The 18339-nt window shown below is 46.0% G+C and overlaps 1 protein-coding gene across 1 annotated transcript in view; it reads right to left on the bottom strand.

The window, feature by feature from the left end:
• Positions 1 to 18055, bottom strand: part of LOC122792928 (FAST kinase domain-containing protein 2, mitochondrial-like) — a gene marked incomplete at its 5' end in the record, with an annotated part of 340938 nt that extends 322883 nt beyond the window's left edge. Inside the window, 1 exon segment of the mRNA XM_044060500.1 lies at positions 17916 to 18055. Within this exon segment, the coding sequence (XP_043916435.1) occupies positions 17916 to 18055 (140 nt within the window).
• Positions 18056 to 18339: the final 284 nt, after the last annotated feature.

The raw sequence follows: 18339 nt of genomic DNA, 5'->3' as shown, positions 1-18339 counted from the left end.
CTGTTAAAACGTGGTGGTTGAACCTGTAGAAAAGCCTTGACTGTTTGCATTGATTTAGCTTTTTCTTCCATTTTTCGTAGAATCTCCTCAGCATTAGTACCAAATAATACATCCTTTTGTAAAGGAGCATCAAATAGTTTAGCTTTAACATGGTCAGGCAAGGTTTGTTCCCTAAGCCAGGCATGTCTACGAATGACTGATCCTGTAACAGCAGCTCTACTTGAGGCTTCTAGAACATCATAGCCACATTGTAAGGTGCGTTTACCCACTTGTTCTGCACTGTGCATCATATCCTGCAACTCCTTTAAATCTGGTTGTTCCGGTTGTGACATTTTATTCTTTAATTGTGATAACAGAAACTGCTGATATTTAAGCATATGGAACTGACAATTTAAGGCCCTCATGGCTAGGGTGGCTGAGGTATATACCTTTTTCCCCCACCTTTCTAAGGATCTAGACTCTCTCTCGGAAGGTAATGGATTCTTAGCTGTAGAGGCCTTCATTCCCTTGGGGCCTTGAGAAATGGTTTCAGGGTCTGCATTGTGACTTTTGTAAAGGAATTGGTGTGAGTTAGGAACTCTGTAGTACCTATCAGGCTTGACTGGGGCGGGAGGCAGGGAATCCGGGTTAAGACAAGACTCCGAGTAGACATCATCAAGTATGTCCAAGACAGGAGGTATCGCCAGAGGTCTGTGCTGAGGTAGCAAAAGAAATTCCCTAAGCCTTTTCTTGGAATCTGAGAAATCTTGGCCCTCCCAATGGAAGTGTTCCCTCAAGGTATGCAAGGTTTCCCCGAATGAAAAATCCTCTGGGGGGGATACAGAAGGAATAGACTGTTCTGCATCAGAATCTTCAAAAGGGGAGTACGAATGCTCCTCCACATCAGAATGCTCTGAAATAATGGAGCCCTGGTCAGAAGAGGGAGAATCTTCCTCCACTCTGGGTCTCTTGTCCGGAGGGGGCTGGGAACCCCTGATAAGAGTAATTAAATCCTCAGCCATTTTGAGCATCTGTATTTTAGGCCTGGGGATGGGCCCTGTGCAACAGGCCTCTTGGGATGCATGGCTGATTTAGACTTAGTAAAGGCCTTTATGGAAAAGGAAGAAGAAGGTCTGAAGACACCATGGGTGGAAGTGGACCTGTCCACATTAAGAAGCTCAACACTCACAGCGGCTTCGGTAGCTGTAGTCGGGGTATGGGCTGAGGAACATGCGGTCTCGGTTACATAAGACACCGCCAGAGAAGCGTCGTCGGTAGTCAGGGGCTGCGTAGGCGCCTCACTGAGAACCGGACCATGTGCAGCCGGTTTTGGCATGGTGTCGGTGGAGAGAGCGGACCTCGAATGTCGGTCTTTGTCTCTGTGTTTTTTGGTCAAAACAGTAGTCGGAGTCTCCAACGACATTTTATAATTAAAAGTTTTACCAAAAAAGTGCTGGGCGAACTCCGCCCGCTGCTTAATAGTGCGTTTATTGAAAGTAGCACAAAAGCGACAGCCCGAGACGTCGTGGTCTGGGCCTAAGCAAGGTATACAGAGGGAATGGAAATCCTTATGCGGTATTTGCTTCCCACAAGAAATACAATTGTTAACTTTGTCTGACATCGGTCTGAGGCAAGAAAAGTTTCCCCAACGGGGTACTTAGCTTTAAAGAAGACTTCGGTTTCCAAATTTTTGTAATTTCAGGAGCTGGCCGACCAGCACTTGTGAACTGCTTCTGCTTCGGGCACCGCGCGGCAAAAAAGACTGGAGAAAATGGCGTCGGCTGTGTCTTATATACCCCTGTCGCACTGACGTCAGGAAAGAAAGCGGCAACAACCGACGCCGGACCAAGACTTTGGAATTCGGCCGACCGAGGACCCGCCTGACAGCAGGAGAACCCATCTGTGATGACTGCAGCTGTATGCACGATGAACATCAAATGGGCGACCTAGAGTTAACTTGGTGAGATGTCAGCCACCACTGAAGTTCCTTCTTACAGGAATTCGTTATCAGGATTTTGTGTGACATTGGGAGTTCTTAAATGATCATTGCGTGAATAGGAGCCATTGCAGTACAGGCATATGCATCCGACCTAAAGGAATCACAATGATCACTGAAACATTGGCTTTTTCTCGCGGGAGTAGGTCCAGGACCTGTTTTCGTAGGACTCAAACTCTTTCTGGTGAAAGGTTTAAGGTCATGGTAATGGTATTTAGCTCTAATCCTATAAAAATGGTATGTTGCGATGGCGACAAGGCAGATTTTTCTGAATTTTAAGTAATCCCCAACTGACTGCAGAGGTTCAAAGTTGTGTCCCTTGCTTGTATGAGTTGATGCCTAGTGGTGGCAGTGAGGAGCCAGTCGTCTAGATATGGAAACACCTGGAATCCCAAATGCCTCAGATGAGCCATGACTACTGCCATGCATTTGGTGAACACTCTGGGAGCTGAATTGAGACCAAAGGACAGAGCGTGAAATTGATGATGACCGGCTCCCAGCCAGAAGCGCAGATGATCTCTGGATGGCTTGTCCATTTTTATGTGGTAGTATGCATCCTGGAGATCTATCGAGCACATCCAATTGTCTTTCCCTAAAAAAGGAAGTATTGACTGTAGCGTGACCATGCTGAATTTTGTCTTTCTTACTGACTTGTTTAATCTGCTGAGATCCAAAATGGGCCTCCAGTCTCCTGTTTTCTGTGGAATTAAAAAAAACCTTGAGTAATTCCGGATCCTCTTTGGTCTTCTGGGACTCGTTGGATGACTTTTCCAGCACTCTGTGCCTGCTTGTTCCCTGTGACTGGGTGGAACGTCCGAGATTTCTTTTATAAGAGGTGGGGAGTGGCAAAGGGAATTGAGTATCCTCTGGATATGATGCTTTGTATACAGCTGTCTTTTGTTATTTTTAGCCAGGTGTCTTGATACAAAGAGAAGTGTCCCCAGACTGCCTCCAGAAATGGACAGGCGGGCCTCCTCTCTGGAGCGCTGATAGGGGTTCCCAAAGAACTGGTCTCTGTCTCCTTATTCTAAGGACCCCCTCTGCCGCATGGGTGGCATCTTACATTGTTACCCCCTCCTCTGACTCTAGAGGGGGTTTCACCACGAGTGTCCTGGAAAGCTCCTTGAGTTTTATGGAACCACATCTTCCCTCTCTTCTGACCTTTGGAGTAAGGTCGGACTCTGATGGCAGATGGAGTCTTTCCATCCTGCTCACTCCTGGTAAGCATTTCCTTCACTTTGGGTCCAAAAAGGGACGAGCCATCAAAAGGGGGTGTTAATAAAGGATGACTTAAAGGGCTCAGCAAAGGAACAAAAGCGCATCCAGGAAAGTCTCCTAAGAGCAATTCCTGTACCCGCTGCCCTACTCATTCCATCAGCTGCATACGTGACTAGATGCATGGAAGAGTTTACAAGAGAATTAAGAGTATAGAGCTGGTTCATAGGTTGGTACTAGGCCATCAGCTCTATGGCCTATACAAGCCTAGCCATAACAATTCCCTGCCCATTTCTTCCCACCATATTTACTTCCCTGAACCCCTGTTTAGCAGGGCGACTGACGTGATCCCTGGGGTAAATTTCCTATCTCCCATCCAGTTGTCAAGGTTCCTTCTGAAGAGGGCCAAGGAGGCGCTCTGCTTGACATGTATGGACAGTCTATTCCAGAGTATGGGGAGTCTCTGGGTCAGGAACCTATCCTTCCAGCATGTTTTGTTCATTGTGATGGCAAGGTCTAGGTCCCTGGAGCATGTGGCTCTGATGGATTGGGATTTCTTTAAGTGTAGCATGTCCAACAGCTCGGTTTGACATGGCCTTGTATGTTAAGCAGAGATCGCCTCTGAGTAGACTATATGCAAAAGAGTATAGCTGGAGTGTTTTTAGTCGGTTAGCATAGGGCATCTGCTTTAGGCTTGTGATTCTTTTGCTCAGTTGTTTCTGCGGCCTTTCCAGTTGTTGCAGATGTCTTGTGAGGTACATACCAAACAGGGTGTTGTACTCTATGATGGGTCTAATGAGGGATGAATACAGTGGGACAATGACCTCTTTTTTCTGAATGAAAAGCCCTTAGTGATGAGGTGTGCCACACAGAAGGATTTCCTGAATGTTGTGGCGATGTGGTTATCGAAGGTTAGACCACTGTCCACCTGTGTTCCTAAGTCTCTTATCACACTTTCGGTGTTTAGTGTACTGCCACCATGTGGTAATTCATGTGTATATGTTTTTTAGCAAACGGGATAACTATACACTTCTTGGCATTGAGCTTGAGTGCATGGCTCTGGCATCAAGCATCTGTTTTTGTACAGCCCTTTTGTAGAATATCCACATCATTTTGGGATACAATAATGCCTCCCAGTCATCTGCGAACTTTGTTAGCCAGAGTCCCTTAGTGTTGTGGCCTGTACTTCAGTGAAGTAGATGCCAAACAAGAGCAGTCCCAGGATTGAACCCTGAGGTATTCCACTTGTCTGGAGCTGGATTTGGAAGACTCTACTTTTACAGTGTGGGTTCTTGTCAGTAAGCCAGTTGGCAACCCAAGTGACGTAGGGATTTATGCCCAGCTTAGTAAATTTATCTATGATTCCAGAGTAGGGGATGGTGTTGAAGGCCTTGGCAAGGTCCAGATAGGCTGTGTGGACCGTCTTACCTTTGTCCACGGCTCTGGAGACTGATTCGAAGAAGTCAGTCAGGTTCAGGAGAAATTATCGGCCCTTCACAAACCCAAACTGAGTGGGGTCCAGTGTTTGAAGGTTGCCAATGTCTTTGTAAGTTCCACGATAATACGTTTCATGGCCTTGCAGATCAGGCTCGTCAGACTGATGGGATGGTAGCTCCCAGGATCCAAGGTGGATCCCCCCTTGTGGAGTGGGATAACTGTAGTTGTGCACCACTCAATGGGCACGAATCCTGAGGTGAGGCTATGATTAAACATGACACTTAGGTGAGGTGCCAGTTCATTTTGTATTTCATGTAGTACACAGCCTGCAATGTCGTCTGGTCCCATGGATGCTGTATTCTTAGTTATGGAGAGTGTGGTTTTTACCTGTGTGGCTGTGATTACCAGAATTTGGCAATCTTTCAGCATTGAGATGGGCCCATTAGGGGGTGAAGTTGGCACTGAATCAATCTAGCAATGCCCTTGGGATCAGTATATTTAATGCCATTCTGTTGTAGCTCAGAGCAGATCTGAGCATTGCCATTTAGATTCCTGACATAGCTATAGAATGCCTTGTGGTTGCCTTTGGAATCTTTGGCAATTTTATTTTCGTAACTAGCTTTGGAGGATTTTGAGGGATCTCAACTTCTTATTGAGGCTGGTAAGGGAGTTTTTTGCATCCTGGGATTTTCCTCTTTTCTGCAACAGTTTCTTCCTTCTGTTGTATAGTTTGTTTATGACAGGGGGCCACCAGATTGGCTTCCTTTTTTTGGAGGAGAGCATCTTGGTTCTATTTATGACACGATTTATGCACAAGTGGATGTGCTCGTACAGTGCTTTAGTGTAGGATTCGGCAGTCGAACTTTCAGCTCCTGTCTGCATGGATGTCATGAAGTTTGTTACTTTTGATTTGAGTAGCATGAAGTTGGCCTTGGAGAAGTTTTTTACAGATGTTTCCCTACTTGGGGATGGGGGTGGGATGTGGATGTCAAAGGTGATTAGCTTATGGTCAGACCTAACCAACAAGGGGGTAACCACTGGAGTGGAGCATCGATTTCCCATGTTGGTAATGACCAAGTCCAAGATATTGGAGCTTCTGGTGGGACTATAGATTAGTTGATCCAGGGCATTGGAATTTATAAATTCCAAGAACCATTGGGCAAAGGTGTTGGTACACGAGTAGTTTTCCCAGTTAATGGCAGGGTAGTTGAAATCACCCAGTATTAGGTTGTTTGGTTGTATCTTAATATTTTCAAGTATGTTTAGAAAGGTGTAGTGAGAATCTTGGGGCATGGTGGGGGAATCTGTAGCAAGTTACAATTTGGATTGCAGTCTTACCTAGTGTTAGATGCACCTGGAGAATTTCAGATGCACTGTGTTGGGCAACTAGCCTGGAGGTGTGAATATCCTTGGTGAATATGTACAGTCCTCCAACTTTAGTGTTTTGGTCCTGGTTTGGTGGCTGAAAAGTGTGGTATGAATTGTAGCCTGGTATTGCAGGGGTGCTCCCTGGAGCCTTGAACCAGGTCTCAGTTACTGCACAGAGATCGATGTTCTCCATTTTTAGGAGTGCGTCGAGAGAGTACATTTTGAGGTCTAGACTAGCATTGAGTAGCATTACCTTCAGATTTTCCATACTTGTACCTGTTACGGTGGTAGTTTTGTCCTTTGAGCCTTGCCTAATAAAAGCCACTATAGGGGTGGCAAGAGCCTTAACCAGTAAAATGAATCCCAGGGGTGACAGGTGCAGACCATCTCTGGCAAAGCATCGTGGTTTGTTGATCATGTCATCCCAGGTAGACAGATACTTGATCGCCTTTGAATGACACGAGAAGCTTAGCCAATTGTTGAAGTCAATCATTTTGTCCTTATACTGTGGTATCATTCTGGGCGAAGGCAAGATGCTAGTCAGAGCTAGGGTCATGCCTGCCAAGGCCACATGATCCGAGAGCTCTTCCATGTCTCTTTTCATGTAGTCCAGGGAGGCACGTCTCAAGTCATTCACTCCAACATGGACAATGACAAGTCATATTTGTACTTGTTGTGGAGCGACTTGAGTGCATGAGTTATGTGGCGGATCCTGGCACCCAACAGGCAGCTAACTGTATTTTCTCCTTGTTCAACCTGGTGAGTGTGACATCAGTGTGCCTGACTATAGAGTCACCTATGACTAAAGTGTTGGGTACGTTGTCTTGCCTTAGGGGCGGTTGCTTGGTGGCACACTGGTGTTGTGAGCTATGTGATATTTTGGTTGTGATTGGTGTTTGTTTGCGTTTCAGCTTCAGAGGTCCTTGTTGCTTGGGCAGATTAATGTTAAGGGCCTCCGCATATGTAGGTTTAGTGTTGCTATGAGTGGGTGTTGGTGGTGAGGGTTTTGAAGGGCTATGTGTTGCTTGAGGTGTAGTGCGGGTGTTAGCCTTCTCCTCTTGATTGTCTCGCACAATCTTGGCTAGAGAGAGCTTTGCTTCCAGTTTGGCTATGTAAGTGCATCTCTCGCAGGTTGTAGTGGTGTTGAGTGGTAGGAGGAGAGGGTTGTCTGTGTACATGATGCAATTGCTGCATTGCCTCAATATGTCCAGATTCACCAGGTGGCCGGAAGCTGACCCTTGGACATGCCTGGTTAGGTGCTTTTTTTTTGTGAAGTACAAGAGCTGTTTTCCCTTACCTTGGCAAGGTACTTTGCAATTATAGTCTGTTTAGTGCCTACGATTAATTTCTCCTTATTAACAAGGAGAGTTGAGTGCTTGTATCAGTTTAAGGCTTCCTAGTGCTTTCCAGTGGGTTTTAGAGCAAGTGCTAGTCACAGGGACTCCAACCAGAAAGACTCAGTAATCAATGCACTCTGCTCCTACTCTCACCAGTATCAGACTATAAGCACAGATTCCAAGCCGTCACCTATAAAGCAGTTATTAAGCTTTCTGGTGATCAGCAGTCTCCGGGAAATAATGTAACTGCACTTCTCTCACCAGGAGAAAACAGAAGCACTAATCCCAGGATGACTACTAAGAGGCAGAATGTGGGCTCTCCAATAACTGGTAGTCTTGCAATAGATGCTTAAAGCTAAGATAAAAAAAATGGTTTATCCTAAACACTGCAGTGTGCACTAGACGAATTAATAGTGAAAGTAGGTAACTTAAGTTTTACCTGTCTAAAAAGTTACGTTTTAAGTGGAGAGTCACTATGTTTAAAACAGAAGTTACTTACTCTGAGACCCCCGTAGCTACTGAACCCTGTAGAGTACCTCCTAGTTCTTTCTGGAGATCCCTTTGCAACCTTGTAAAGTGTGTTAAGATAGTTTAGTGATCGGGCATCAAGTCACTGAACTAAACATGCACTTATCATATCTGTCCATGATCCTAGAATCCTTATTAGGAGGATGGACAGACACAGAAGTTTCTGACAATTCCTTCTTGGTGGCTGCCACCACCACCACCATAGCATCAATGGGTACTCCTTTGGTCAGGAAGGTCTTGTCCTGGGGCGAAGTTATAAATTTATTAGGCCTCCTAGGGACAGGCTCCATGGTATCTGGGGACTCCCATGCCCTTCGAGAGATTAGCTCAATCAGCTCATCAAAGGGTGGAGACATCCAAGTGGTGGAGGGCTGAGACCCAAAAGCGTTCAGGAGGACTGACTCATCATCAGTAGGGTTAGTGGACTTCCAGCTACTCCTCTGCTTAAGAATTTCTAGGACATCTGCGAAGGAGATATCCTCCAAGGGGGACCGTGGGGACCCTTCTGACTCATCTAAGTCAGTGTCAGAAGTGACCGATTCCTGTGGGGAGTCCAGATGCTTCCTCTTGCAAAGTCTCTTTCTGGGAACCTCTTCAGTGGGAGCTTCTGGAGAGGTCTTGGAAGAGCAGGGCTTGCCCAGTGGGGCTTTCTGTGGCTCAAGGTCTCTATGCTTTAGAGGGACGTGTGATGTAGAGGTAGACACTGGTGCTTTGGGGGAAGGAGGTGTTAGGTTCTGATGGTGTGGTTTTTGGCGTGGACAGCACCCTTCTCATAGCATCGAAGGCACCTCGGTCCCGACGCGAAGAAACCCCTGGATCTGAAGATAAGGAAGATTCTCGACATCAGAACAGAGGGCTCTGAGCCAGAGGTTGGAGCCGAGCTCACCTGAGCTGAGGGCCCGAGAGGCAAAGTCAGAACTGAAGAATTCGTCTGACTATCCTCCCCAGACCCAACCTGCGAGCGGCAGCCCCTAGACCCTTCGGTTGGCACCGAAGATTTCAGGGTAGTTGGGACTGACCAGCCTGAAGTAGATGTCAGACCCAAAGGCTCCACAATCATCAGCTCCGAGCACTCAGACTCTGAAACTTCGAAACAGATCGGAGGAGGAACAGAAGGCGGTGGGGAAGATTTTGTCGGTTCCAAAGTCCCAGGGATCATCCCCGATAAAAGTTTGGTAAGTGCCGGTGTCTGCAGAAACCTCTGCACCACAAGATCCACGTCCATATCTGAAAGTCTGCTTGAGGACCAAGAAGAATGAACAGATTAAGCTACCGACTGCAATATTGGGGACTTCAAGGTAGGAGACACCGGCTCCAATACTGGGGACCGGCTCCTAAGCGTAGCAACAGTCGGCTCCGATGAGACTGGAGCCGATGCTGAAGACTTTTCCAGCCTTGATTTACTGGTCGACAGACTTTTTCTCGGTTCAGACGAACCCAAAGAAGTTTCTGAAGGTCTGTCACGGTTGCCCTTATCCAGTGACTCCTGAAAAAAGTATTTCAATAGACCTCTAACCATTAGTTTTCTCTTACATTTATGCAACACCCTGGAACTAAGAGAGTGGCATATAACAGTCTTTGTGTATGTGTACCTCACCTAGACAGTATACGCAATCAGTAATGGACATTTCCAGACTTGGATTTTTCTTTCTTTTGTGGAGACATATTAAGCAACTAACAGCAACAGCTATGAAAGAAAGGAAGGCTATAGAAAATATGCAGGCTTGTCAAACACTAGTAACCCCTGCTAGCCCTCTAATATAAATGGGCTGTTTTCAATACACAAACAGCAAACTAACATCTATTTATATTAACTAAAGTAGTTCATTGCTAGTGTTAGATTTGCTCATCAGAAAGGCAATACAACAAGGCCTAAACAACAAAAATGGCCACAATATTATAAAGCACAAAGTACTAGCCCTCTAAATTAAACTGGCTCCAAAATCACACACACACACCTAAGCTTTATATCAACTACTACTACCTTACAAGAAAAACTACTCTAGGGGTTAGGGAGATTACTAAGGCCCAAAAATACGGCCACGACTATAAACTACAAAAAAGTGGCAATAGCACATTAAGAAAATGCCTAAACTACTGTAGAAAGAAAACGTATACACTTATCTACTGATGAAACTTTCCAACAAACGAATAAGAATGAGAAGTTATGTACCTATCATAACGTTCCATGTTAGTTGTCTTCTCTCGCCTTCTTTCTTGCTTGATGGGTTCGGAGCCGATCCTCGGCTCCGACTCGGCACTTGCTAAGCTCGAGAGTCACTTTTACCAGCTCGAGGCAGCCCCTTATCCCATGATGCAAGGAGGTAAGTACCCAGATCTCGTTTGATGACAAAAGGGCAATAGCACCTAGCATAAAAACTTCCCAAAGGAAGAAAGAAGAGAAAAACCTGCAGGATGGTAGAAGGACCAGCTCTGTATGGTCTTCAGAACTATCATTCTTTGTAGAGAAAGGTCTGTCCAGGCCTGGGGGAAGGAGGGAGGGTCGCAAGAAAGAAGGCGAGAGAAGACAACTAACATGGAACGTTATGATAGGTACATAACTTCTCAATGTTAAGTTGTCAATCTCGCCTTCATTCTTGCTTGATGGGACCGCGTCCCTAGCACCTCTATCCTGGGTGGCTCAATGGAACAGACTCTTGAGGACTGTAGAGCCAAAACTGGCTCTGTCCCTGGAGGCCAAATCCAATTTGTAATGGGAAACAAAAGTATGAGGAGTGGCCCAAGTGGCCGCTGCACAAATAGTGTCTAAAGGAAGTCTAGCTTGAAAGGCTGTAGAAGTAGCTAAGCTTCTGGTTGAATGTGCTTTAGGTTTTGAGCACAGCTGTTTTCCCCTGAGCCGATAAATTTCAGAGATGACAGAAGAAAGCCATCTAGACAATGTCACTTTTGAGACAGGAAGGCCTTTCTTGTTATCAGCATAGGAAACAAAGAGTTGATCGGATTTCCTGAATTGTTTTGTCCTGTCCAAATAATATCTGAGTTGGCGGTGGACATCAAGATAATGTAGTTTTTGTTCCGATCTGTTTGAATAGTTTGGAAAAAATACAGGGAGATCAATGGCTTGATTCAAATTAGTCTTTGAGGCGACCTTAGGCAAAAAGGTCGGGTTAGTTCTCAATGATACTCTGTCTTTGTGGAAGACCAAATAGGGGGGGCGAACAGATAAAGCATGAAGTTCGGACACCCTCCTAGCCGATGTAATAGCTACCAGGAATAAAGTTTTCCATGAAAGAAATTTCAGGGAACAAGAAACAGCTGGCTCGAAGGGGGGAAGAATCAAGGATGTCAGCACTAAGTTTAGGTCCCATTGAGGAGGAGGACTCCTGACTGGAGGCTTCAGAAGGAAAATTCCTTTCAAGAAGGTTCTACAAAGCCTGTGGGACATAATGTTGTGATCTGCGAACCCGACATGAAAGTTCGAGATAGCAGCCAACTGAACTCTAACTGTGGAAGAAGAGGAGCCCGCATGAAAAATCTCCGCTAAGAAATCCAAAACTGCTTGAACTGGAGCAGTGAAGGGATCAATATTCTTGGCTTTAGCCCAATAAGAGAAACGTTTCCATTTGCTTGTATAAATCCTCCTGGTCGAGGATTTTAAGGAAGCTACTAGGATGTCTCTAACAGGGTTAGAGATCATAGGAAGCCTGGCTAAGGAAGGAAGTGGAGCAACCATGCTGTGAGGTTGAGAAAAGGGATAGACCGGTGCAGCTGACCGGATTGGTGAATCAGAAGATCTGGCACTGGGTCCAGATGCCACGGCTGCACCAAAAGGTGACGATGGAGGAACGGAAACCAAATTTGTCGAGGCCAATAAGGAGCAATGAGAATCAATTTGGCTCTCAAAACAGTTGCTTTCTGGATAACTTGAGGGATCAGAGGAAAAGGAGGAAAGGCATAAAGAAGTCCCTGGGGCCAATCCTGGGTCAGAGCGTCTCTGGGGGGGATGGCCTGGCAGTGGGAAGAGAAAAGAAGTCTGGGAATTTGCTGTTTTGGGGAGTAGCAAAAAGATCGCAACATGGGCAACCCCATTCCAGAAAAATCTCTTCCACTATAGATTGCTTGAGAGACCACTCGTGAGGCATGAGAATAGCTCTGCTCAATCTGTCCGCTAAAATGTTGGTTTTCCCAGGGATGTGCGTTGCTACCAGAAACCGATGAGAGGAGATCGCCCATTGCCAAAGTCTGAGCACTTCTCGACACAAGGGGTAGGACTTGGTTCCGCCCTGTTTGTTGATATACCAAACTAAAGACATGTTGTCTGTGTGGACTGCAATTGTCCCTACGGGAAGAAAGTCGTTGAGGGCTTGCAACGTTAAAAGCACTGCTCTCATCTCTAGGACATTTATGTGCAGGTGGTATTCGAAGGTTGCCACGCCCATGAACCATCCTGCCCTGATAATGACCCCCACCCGATCAGGGAGGCATCCGTGGTGACAGTGGCTACGGGGGATGGGGGTACAAAGTGTCTGCCTTGGTGAATCTGGGGAGAAGTGATCCACCAAGCAAGATGATTCTTGCAAATCTGTCTCACCAGAATTTGGTGACGCATTGGAAGTTGTTGGTAAGACCACTGAGTGAACAACATCCATTGAAGAAGGCGCATGTAGAAGCGAGCCAGGGAAGAAGAGTAATGGCCGCAGCCATGAGGCCTAACACCTTTAGAACCATTCTGGCCTGTACCTTCTTGTTGGCTAGAATGATCCTGACGTGACTTTGAATGTCTGAAATTCTTTGATCTGTAAGGGTAGCTGACATCCGAACAGTGTTTAAGTTTGCCTATGAAAGTAATAGACTGGCAGGGCAATAAGGATGATTTTTCGGAGTTGATCGAGATGCCCAATTGAGAACAAAGATTTATTGTATAATCCCTGGCTTGAACAAGCTGATGCCTGGTGGTGGCTGAAAGGAGCCAGTCGTCGAGATACGGAAACACCTGGAATCCTTGACGTCTCAGGTGAGCCGTGACCACTGCCATACATTTGGTGAACACTCTGGGGGCTGTAGTGAGACCAAAGGGCAGGGCTCTGAACTGGAAATGACTGGACCCCAGCCGAAAGCGGAGAAATCTCCTGGAGCGTCTGTGAATTTTTATGTGATAGTACGCATCCTGAAGATCTATTGAGCACATCCAGTTGTCCTTCTGTAAGAAGGGCAGAATTGACTGAAGAGTGACCATTCGGAATCTTGTCTTCCTCACAGACTTGTTGAGTCTGCTGAGATCCAATATTGGTCTCCAGTCTCCCGTCTTTTTGGGGACCAAAAAGAACCTTGAGTAGATTCCGGGCTCTGAATGATCTGTTGTAACTGGCTGAATGGCTCTTTTTTGCAGTAGTTTTAAGACTTCTAACTCTGCAATTTCCCTTAGACCGGGTGGTACATCTGGAAGGGAATTTGAGTGATAGAAAGGACTTTCCTCGAAAGGAATTTTGTAACCCTCGGATATGATCGACTGTACCCATCTGTCTTGAGTGAGGGAACGCCAGGCTTCTGGGTACAGCGATAGTCTTCCCCCGACTGCCTCCAAGGACGGACAGCCGGGCAACATCTCAGGGATGCTGAAAGGGCTTGTCAGAGAGAGGCTCTCTGCTTCCCTGGTTTTGTGGACCCCCTCTGCCTCTAGAGCGGCGTCTGTTGTTGTTACCCCCTCTGCCTCTAGGGGTAAACTGACCACGTGAATCCGGCGTGACTCCTTGGGATTTGGGGAACCACATCTTGCCACCCTTCTGCCCTTTGGGGCAAGGTCTAGAAGGGGTGGAAAAACGGACTCCTACGGCAGAAAGAGTTTTGCCGTCCTGCTCACACCTGGTCAACGTTTCCTTCACTTGAGGGCCAAACAAAGCTGACCCATCAAAGGGAGAGTTTGTGAAGGACGCCTTAAAGGGATCTGCAAAATTACGGAGCCGCATCCAGGCTTGGCGTCTAAGAGCCACACCTGTACCTGCGGCCCTACTCGCTCCATCAGCAGCATATGATATCAGTCGCATGGAGGAGTTAGCAATAGAACTAAGGGTTCCTAGCTGCGAAGCAATTTTTTCTTGAGCCCCTGCAGCTGTAGGATCCTGTACTACTTCACCTAGCTCCTTAAGGATATCCCTCTGGAGTCTGGTGAAGTGACATAGGTAGTTCAGCGAACGCATAGCAAAGGTCGCTGAAGAGAACATCCGCTTACCATATCTATCCATGGTCCTAGAGTCCTTATTAGGAGGATGGACAGGTACGGAAGGATCTGCAAGTTCCTTCTTAGTGGCAGCCGCCACCACCATGGCATCAGCGGGGACACCTTTTGTGAGGAATTGCTTGTCCGACGGGGCAGTAATAAATTTAGAAGGCCTCCTAGGGACTGTCAGGAGCAGCCCACGCCTTTCGAGCAATAACCTGCATAAGGGGGTCGAAAGGCGGAGACACCCAGGAGGTGGAGGGCCGAGATCCAAACGCCTCCAGGTATACTGACTCATCCTCAGAGGGATTATTGGTGGGCCAGTTTCCCCTCTGTCTAAGGAGTTCTAGGATGTCTGAGAAGGAGACATCCTCAGAGGGGGATCTTGGGGATCCCTCTGACTCATCTAAGTCAGTATCTGAAGTGATAGACTCGGGGGAGTCTACGTGTTTCCTCTTACAGGTCCTCTTCCGTGGAGGATCTCCTGAAAAATCAGGAGAATCCTCGGAAGAGGGGGTTCGTCCCAGTGGGGAAACCTGAGGCGGAGGATCTCTGGGTCCGGGAGCAAGAGAAGTGGCAGAGATGTCGACAGGCACCATAGAGGGAGGAGCTAAGGGAACAGACTGCTGGCTGAGTCCAGTGGCCAGCACACTCTTCATCACCTCGAAGGCTCCCCTCCCAGGGAGGTCCGAGAGAACCCGTTCCGAAGAGCCAGGAACTCCAGGACCCACTGAAAGGGAAGGCTCCGAGGCAGATGTCGGAGCCGAGCTCACCAAGGCTGAGGCCCCAAGGGGAAGAGTGGGGTCGGACAAGGGTCCGATGCCACTCACCCTCTCGGAGGAGACCAGGGAAGCCCGACCACCGAATCCCTCTAAGGAAGGTCTCAAATAGGAGATAAGAGTAGAGGCTGAAGGAGCAGAAGGGGGTATCTGTCCCTCAGCCGTAGCAGAAACTATTCCCGAAGACTCCAACTCCAAACTCTGGGGTAGAGTCGAAGGAGGAACTGCAATGGGGTGTGGACTAATAGTCGTCTGTTGAGACGGACTATGTAGCATTTGGGCCAGTGCCTGTGATTTTAATAATCTACTGACCACTCTCTCTAAATCATGGTCAGAAAGCCTGGATGACCTTGAAGATCGGCTCCGATGGCTCCGTTCCGAGAGGAGAGGAGAAGCCGGAGCCGAGAGTATCGGCTCCAAGGAAGGGGACCTAGACCTCTTCCTCGAAGGAACCATCGGAGCCGATGAAACTATAGAAGCTGTCGGAGCCGACAACTTCTCGGCACCGACAGATAGTTTCGATGCATCGGCTCCAGCCGGAGCCGATACAGACTTAAAGGTAAGTGTGTCGGAACCGATCTGCGCCGACACCGAAGCCTGAGCCACATGGTGATCGGAACCGATCGGAGCCGACACCGAAGTGGTCGAACCAGAATCGGCACCGATAGCCATCGGTGCCGAAGGTTTGTGTAAACCAGAATCGGCTCCAGCCGGAGCCGATCTCGACTCTGAAAGAGTCGGAGCCGAGGCCGCAGGCTTGGACACAGAAGCCTGGGCCATGGAAGACTTAGAAGTCTTAGATGGAGCCGACTTAGCCGGAGAGCCCTCCGGCTTAAGAAGGCCCCTCAAAATGAGCTTATTTCTCCTTTCCTGCAGGACTCGCTGGCTAAAAGAATGACAAATTGCACAGGAGTCCTGCAGGTGGAGAGGTCCCAGGCAGTATAGGCAAGAAGTGTGACCGTCTGTCAGAGACATTTTCTGACAGCACGATTCACACTTCTTAAAGCCTGAGACCCTTTCCTTAGACATGTTGTAACACACACACACAACACCTGTCCAAGAATTTTACAATCCCAAAAGGGAAAAAATAAAATATTGTCTCACAAACACACACACACACCCTAACAAGGGGGGGGGATGGGATGGGAAAAGGCCTGACTAAAAAGTTTTAGAAGAGAGGGAAATTTAGTCAGGAAAGGACTAAAACTACTAATTTTAACTATAAATATAACTTTAAACTGAAAAAGGGGCAAAAGTATTAGTGTATGAATCACTTACCAGGAGCTGGTAAAAGGAGGACCTCATCAGCGAAGCGGCAAACGAGATCTGGGTACTTACCTCCTTGCATCATGGGATATGGGGCTGCCTCGAGCTGGTAAAATGATTCTCGAGCTTAGCAAGTGCCAAGTCGGAGCCGAGGATCGGCTCCGAACCCATCAAGCAAGAATGAAGGCGAGATTGACAACTTAACATTTATAATTTTTCACTAGCCAGAGCTGGTGAATGTCCGATCTAGTTGCAGCAGCAAACGAGATCTGAGGGAAGCACACGGTGCATCATGGGATAGGCAGTTGGCCTCGAGCTGGTTGAAGACCTCAAGTTTTTGCAGTTGGCCAAGTTGGAGCCGAGGATCGACTCTAAAGCCATCAGTAAGAATGAACGGCGAGACAGAACAACTTCACATAAGTAGATTTAAGAAACTCATGAAAAAATAAATAATGCCTAGTAAGCACATCAGGCAGTAACTTTGGACTAATTATTTTATTAAGTAATGGTCGATATTTTCTTCATAAAGATATGTATATCACAAAAAAGACTGCATAGAAGGGCACTCACGTTCTTTATGCCCAAATATTTTACTAATTTCAAGACAAACCTTCATTGCTGGTTTCCCTAGTGACTCTTTATACAGTTCTCTGATGCCAGCCTCATTTCACTCCAGTTCTTCTCACCATATTCCCCAATTATTGTCACAAGCAAAAGCATCTTTTCATGTTACTCTTTACAGCTTTTAGTCTTTGGCCAACATCCCTATTTACATCTTGATGGGAGGGTTTCAATCATACATGCTGTCCTCTCCAGGGTATAAATTGTGAGAACTCTACCACTTACTGGAGTTTATCACTCAGACCTGGCACAATTCAGGTTATCCTTTTAGGAACGGTTTCCACTCTACCTACACCCTTACTAACACGCAGTCTATGGAATGAAGGCCTCTTCAAATGAGACACCAACAATGCTGCACCTGCTACTGACAACAGTTTTAATGACTCATACCACATCAATGGTTCACACCGCAGTCCTGGCTCACTGACCAAGTATATTTACAGAATCATATGAGCTAACATTTGTCTGTTCTGTATAAATTGCAAATTTTCTTCAAAATATATTAGCTGTAGTGGGCACAATATAATTTGCTTCCCTCTCCTCACTACTGTGGAATTAGCTACCTTTCCTGATTTAGGTAGGCAAATCAAAGTGCTGTTTTTGGTGGGGGGGCACTGAAGTTTCATCTTTTTAGGAAAGTTTCTTTAGATCCTGGCAAGGAAATTTACAGTACATTGAAATGACTAAACTATTGGTATAACTACACACAGTCTTATGGCATTTTTTTTTTTTGCTCATTAAAGTGAATCTCGGTTGTAATGTCTAGCGTTTTTTTAATGAAAAAAGATACTTATAAATACGCATCTGAGTATGTCTAATAATTAAACATCTTTAAAATTCTCCCTGCTTGCATACTCAAGTGTTGGGTTTAAATTTTTTTCTTGCACTTCCTTACAGATGACAAAAGTGTCTACCTGAATTTATCACACAGAAGCATAACAGAAAGTCATGAGTGTATATCATTGGTTCACTTAATAAAAAGACAAGTGCATCTGTCAGAAAGTATCTGAAAAAAAAATGAAATAATTCCATTTATTACTTTGTTTTATCTCACACCAATTACAATTGATCTGTTAAGCTTCTAGTTCTAAAAGGTAATCTTATGTTATATCTCACAGGTTTGTCACAAATACTGTGCATCATGCAGACTGCTGTTATTTAAATCTCATCTAAAATGCATCTCTTACATGCAAGCTGGACGCCAAACTTACCTGCTTATTCTGCCAAACAAACAATGTTGAGGCTACATAGTCTGCTACTGTAGAGAAGAGCTCTGGATTACGGTACTGAAGATCCCTACAAGCTTGCAAAATTGACACCAAGCGCCAGAATGGAATTCCATGGATATTTTCTGAAGATGGAAGGTTGGAAAAATAATAAGAAAGGTTCTCAGAGTTACCGTACTGTCAGTTAAGCATATATCAACACACACACACAAAATGGGAAAAGGACCTGAGGATGGATGCATATTATATATACATATTATAAATATATATATATATATATATATATATATATATATATATATATATATATATATATATACACACACACATACATACACACACACACACACACACACACACACACACACAAAACAACACACACACAAAACAACACACACACAAAACAACA

Source organism: Protopterus annectens, chromosome 2.part0 (genome assembly GCF_019279795.1).
Source record: "Protopterus annectens isolate FY-2018-M chromosome 2.part0, PAN1.0, whole genome shotgun sequence".
Taxonomy (NCBI): Eukaryota; Metazoa; Chordata; order Ceratodontiformes; family Protopteridae; genus Protopterus; species Protopterus annectens.
This window is presented reverse-complemented; position numbering and strand designations above follow the sequence as displayed.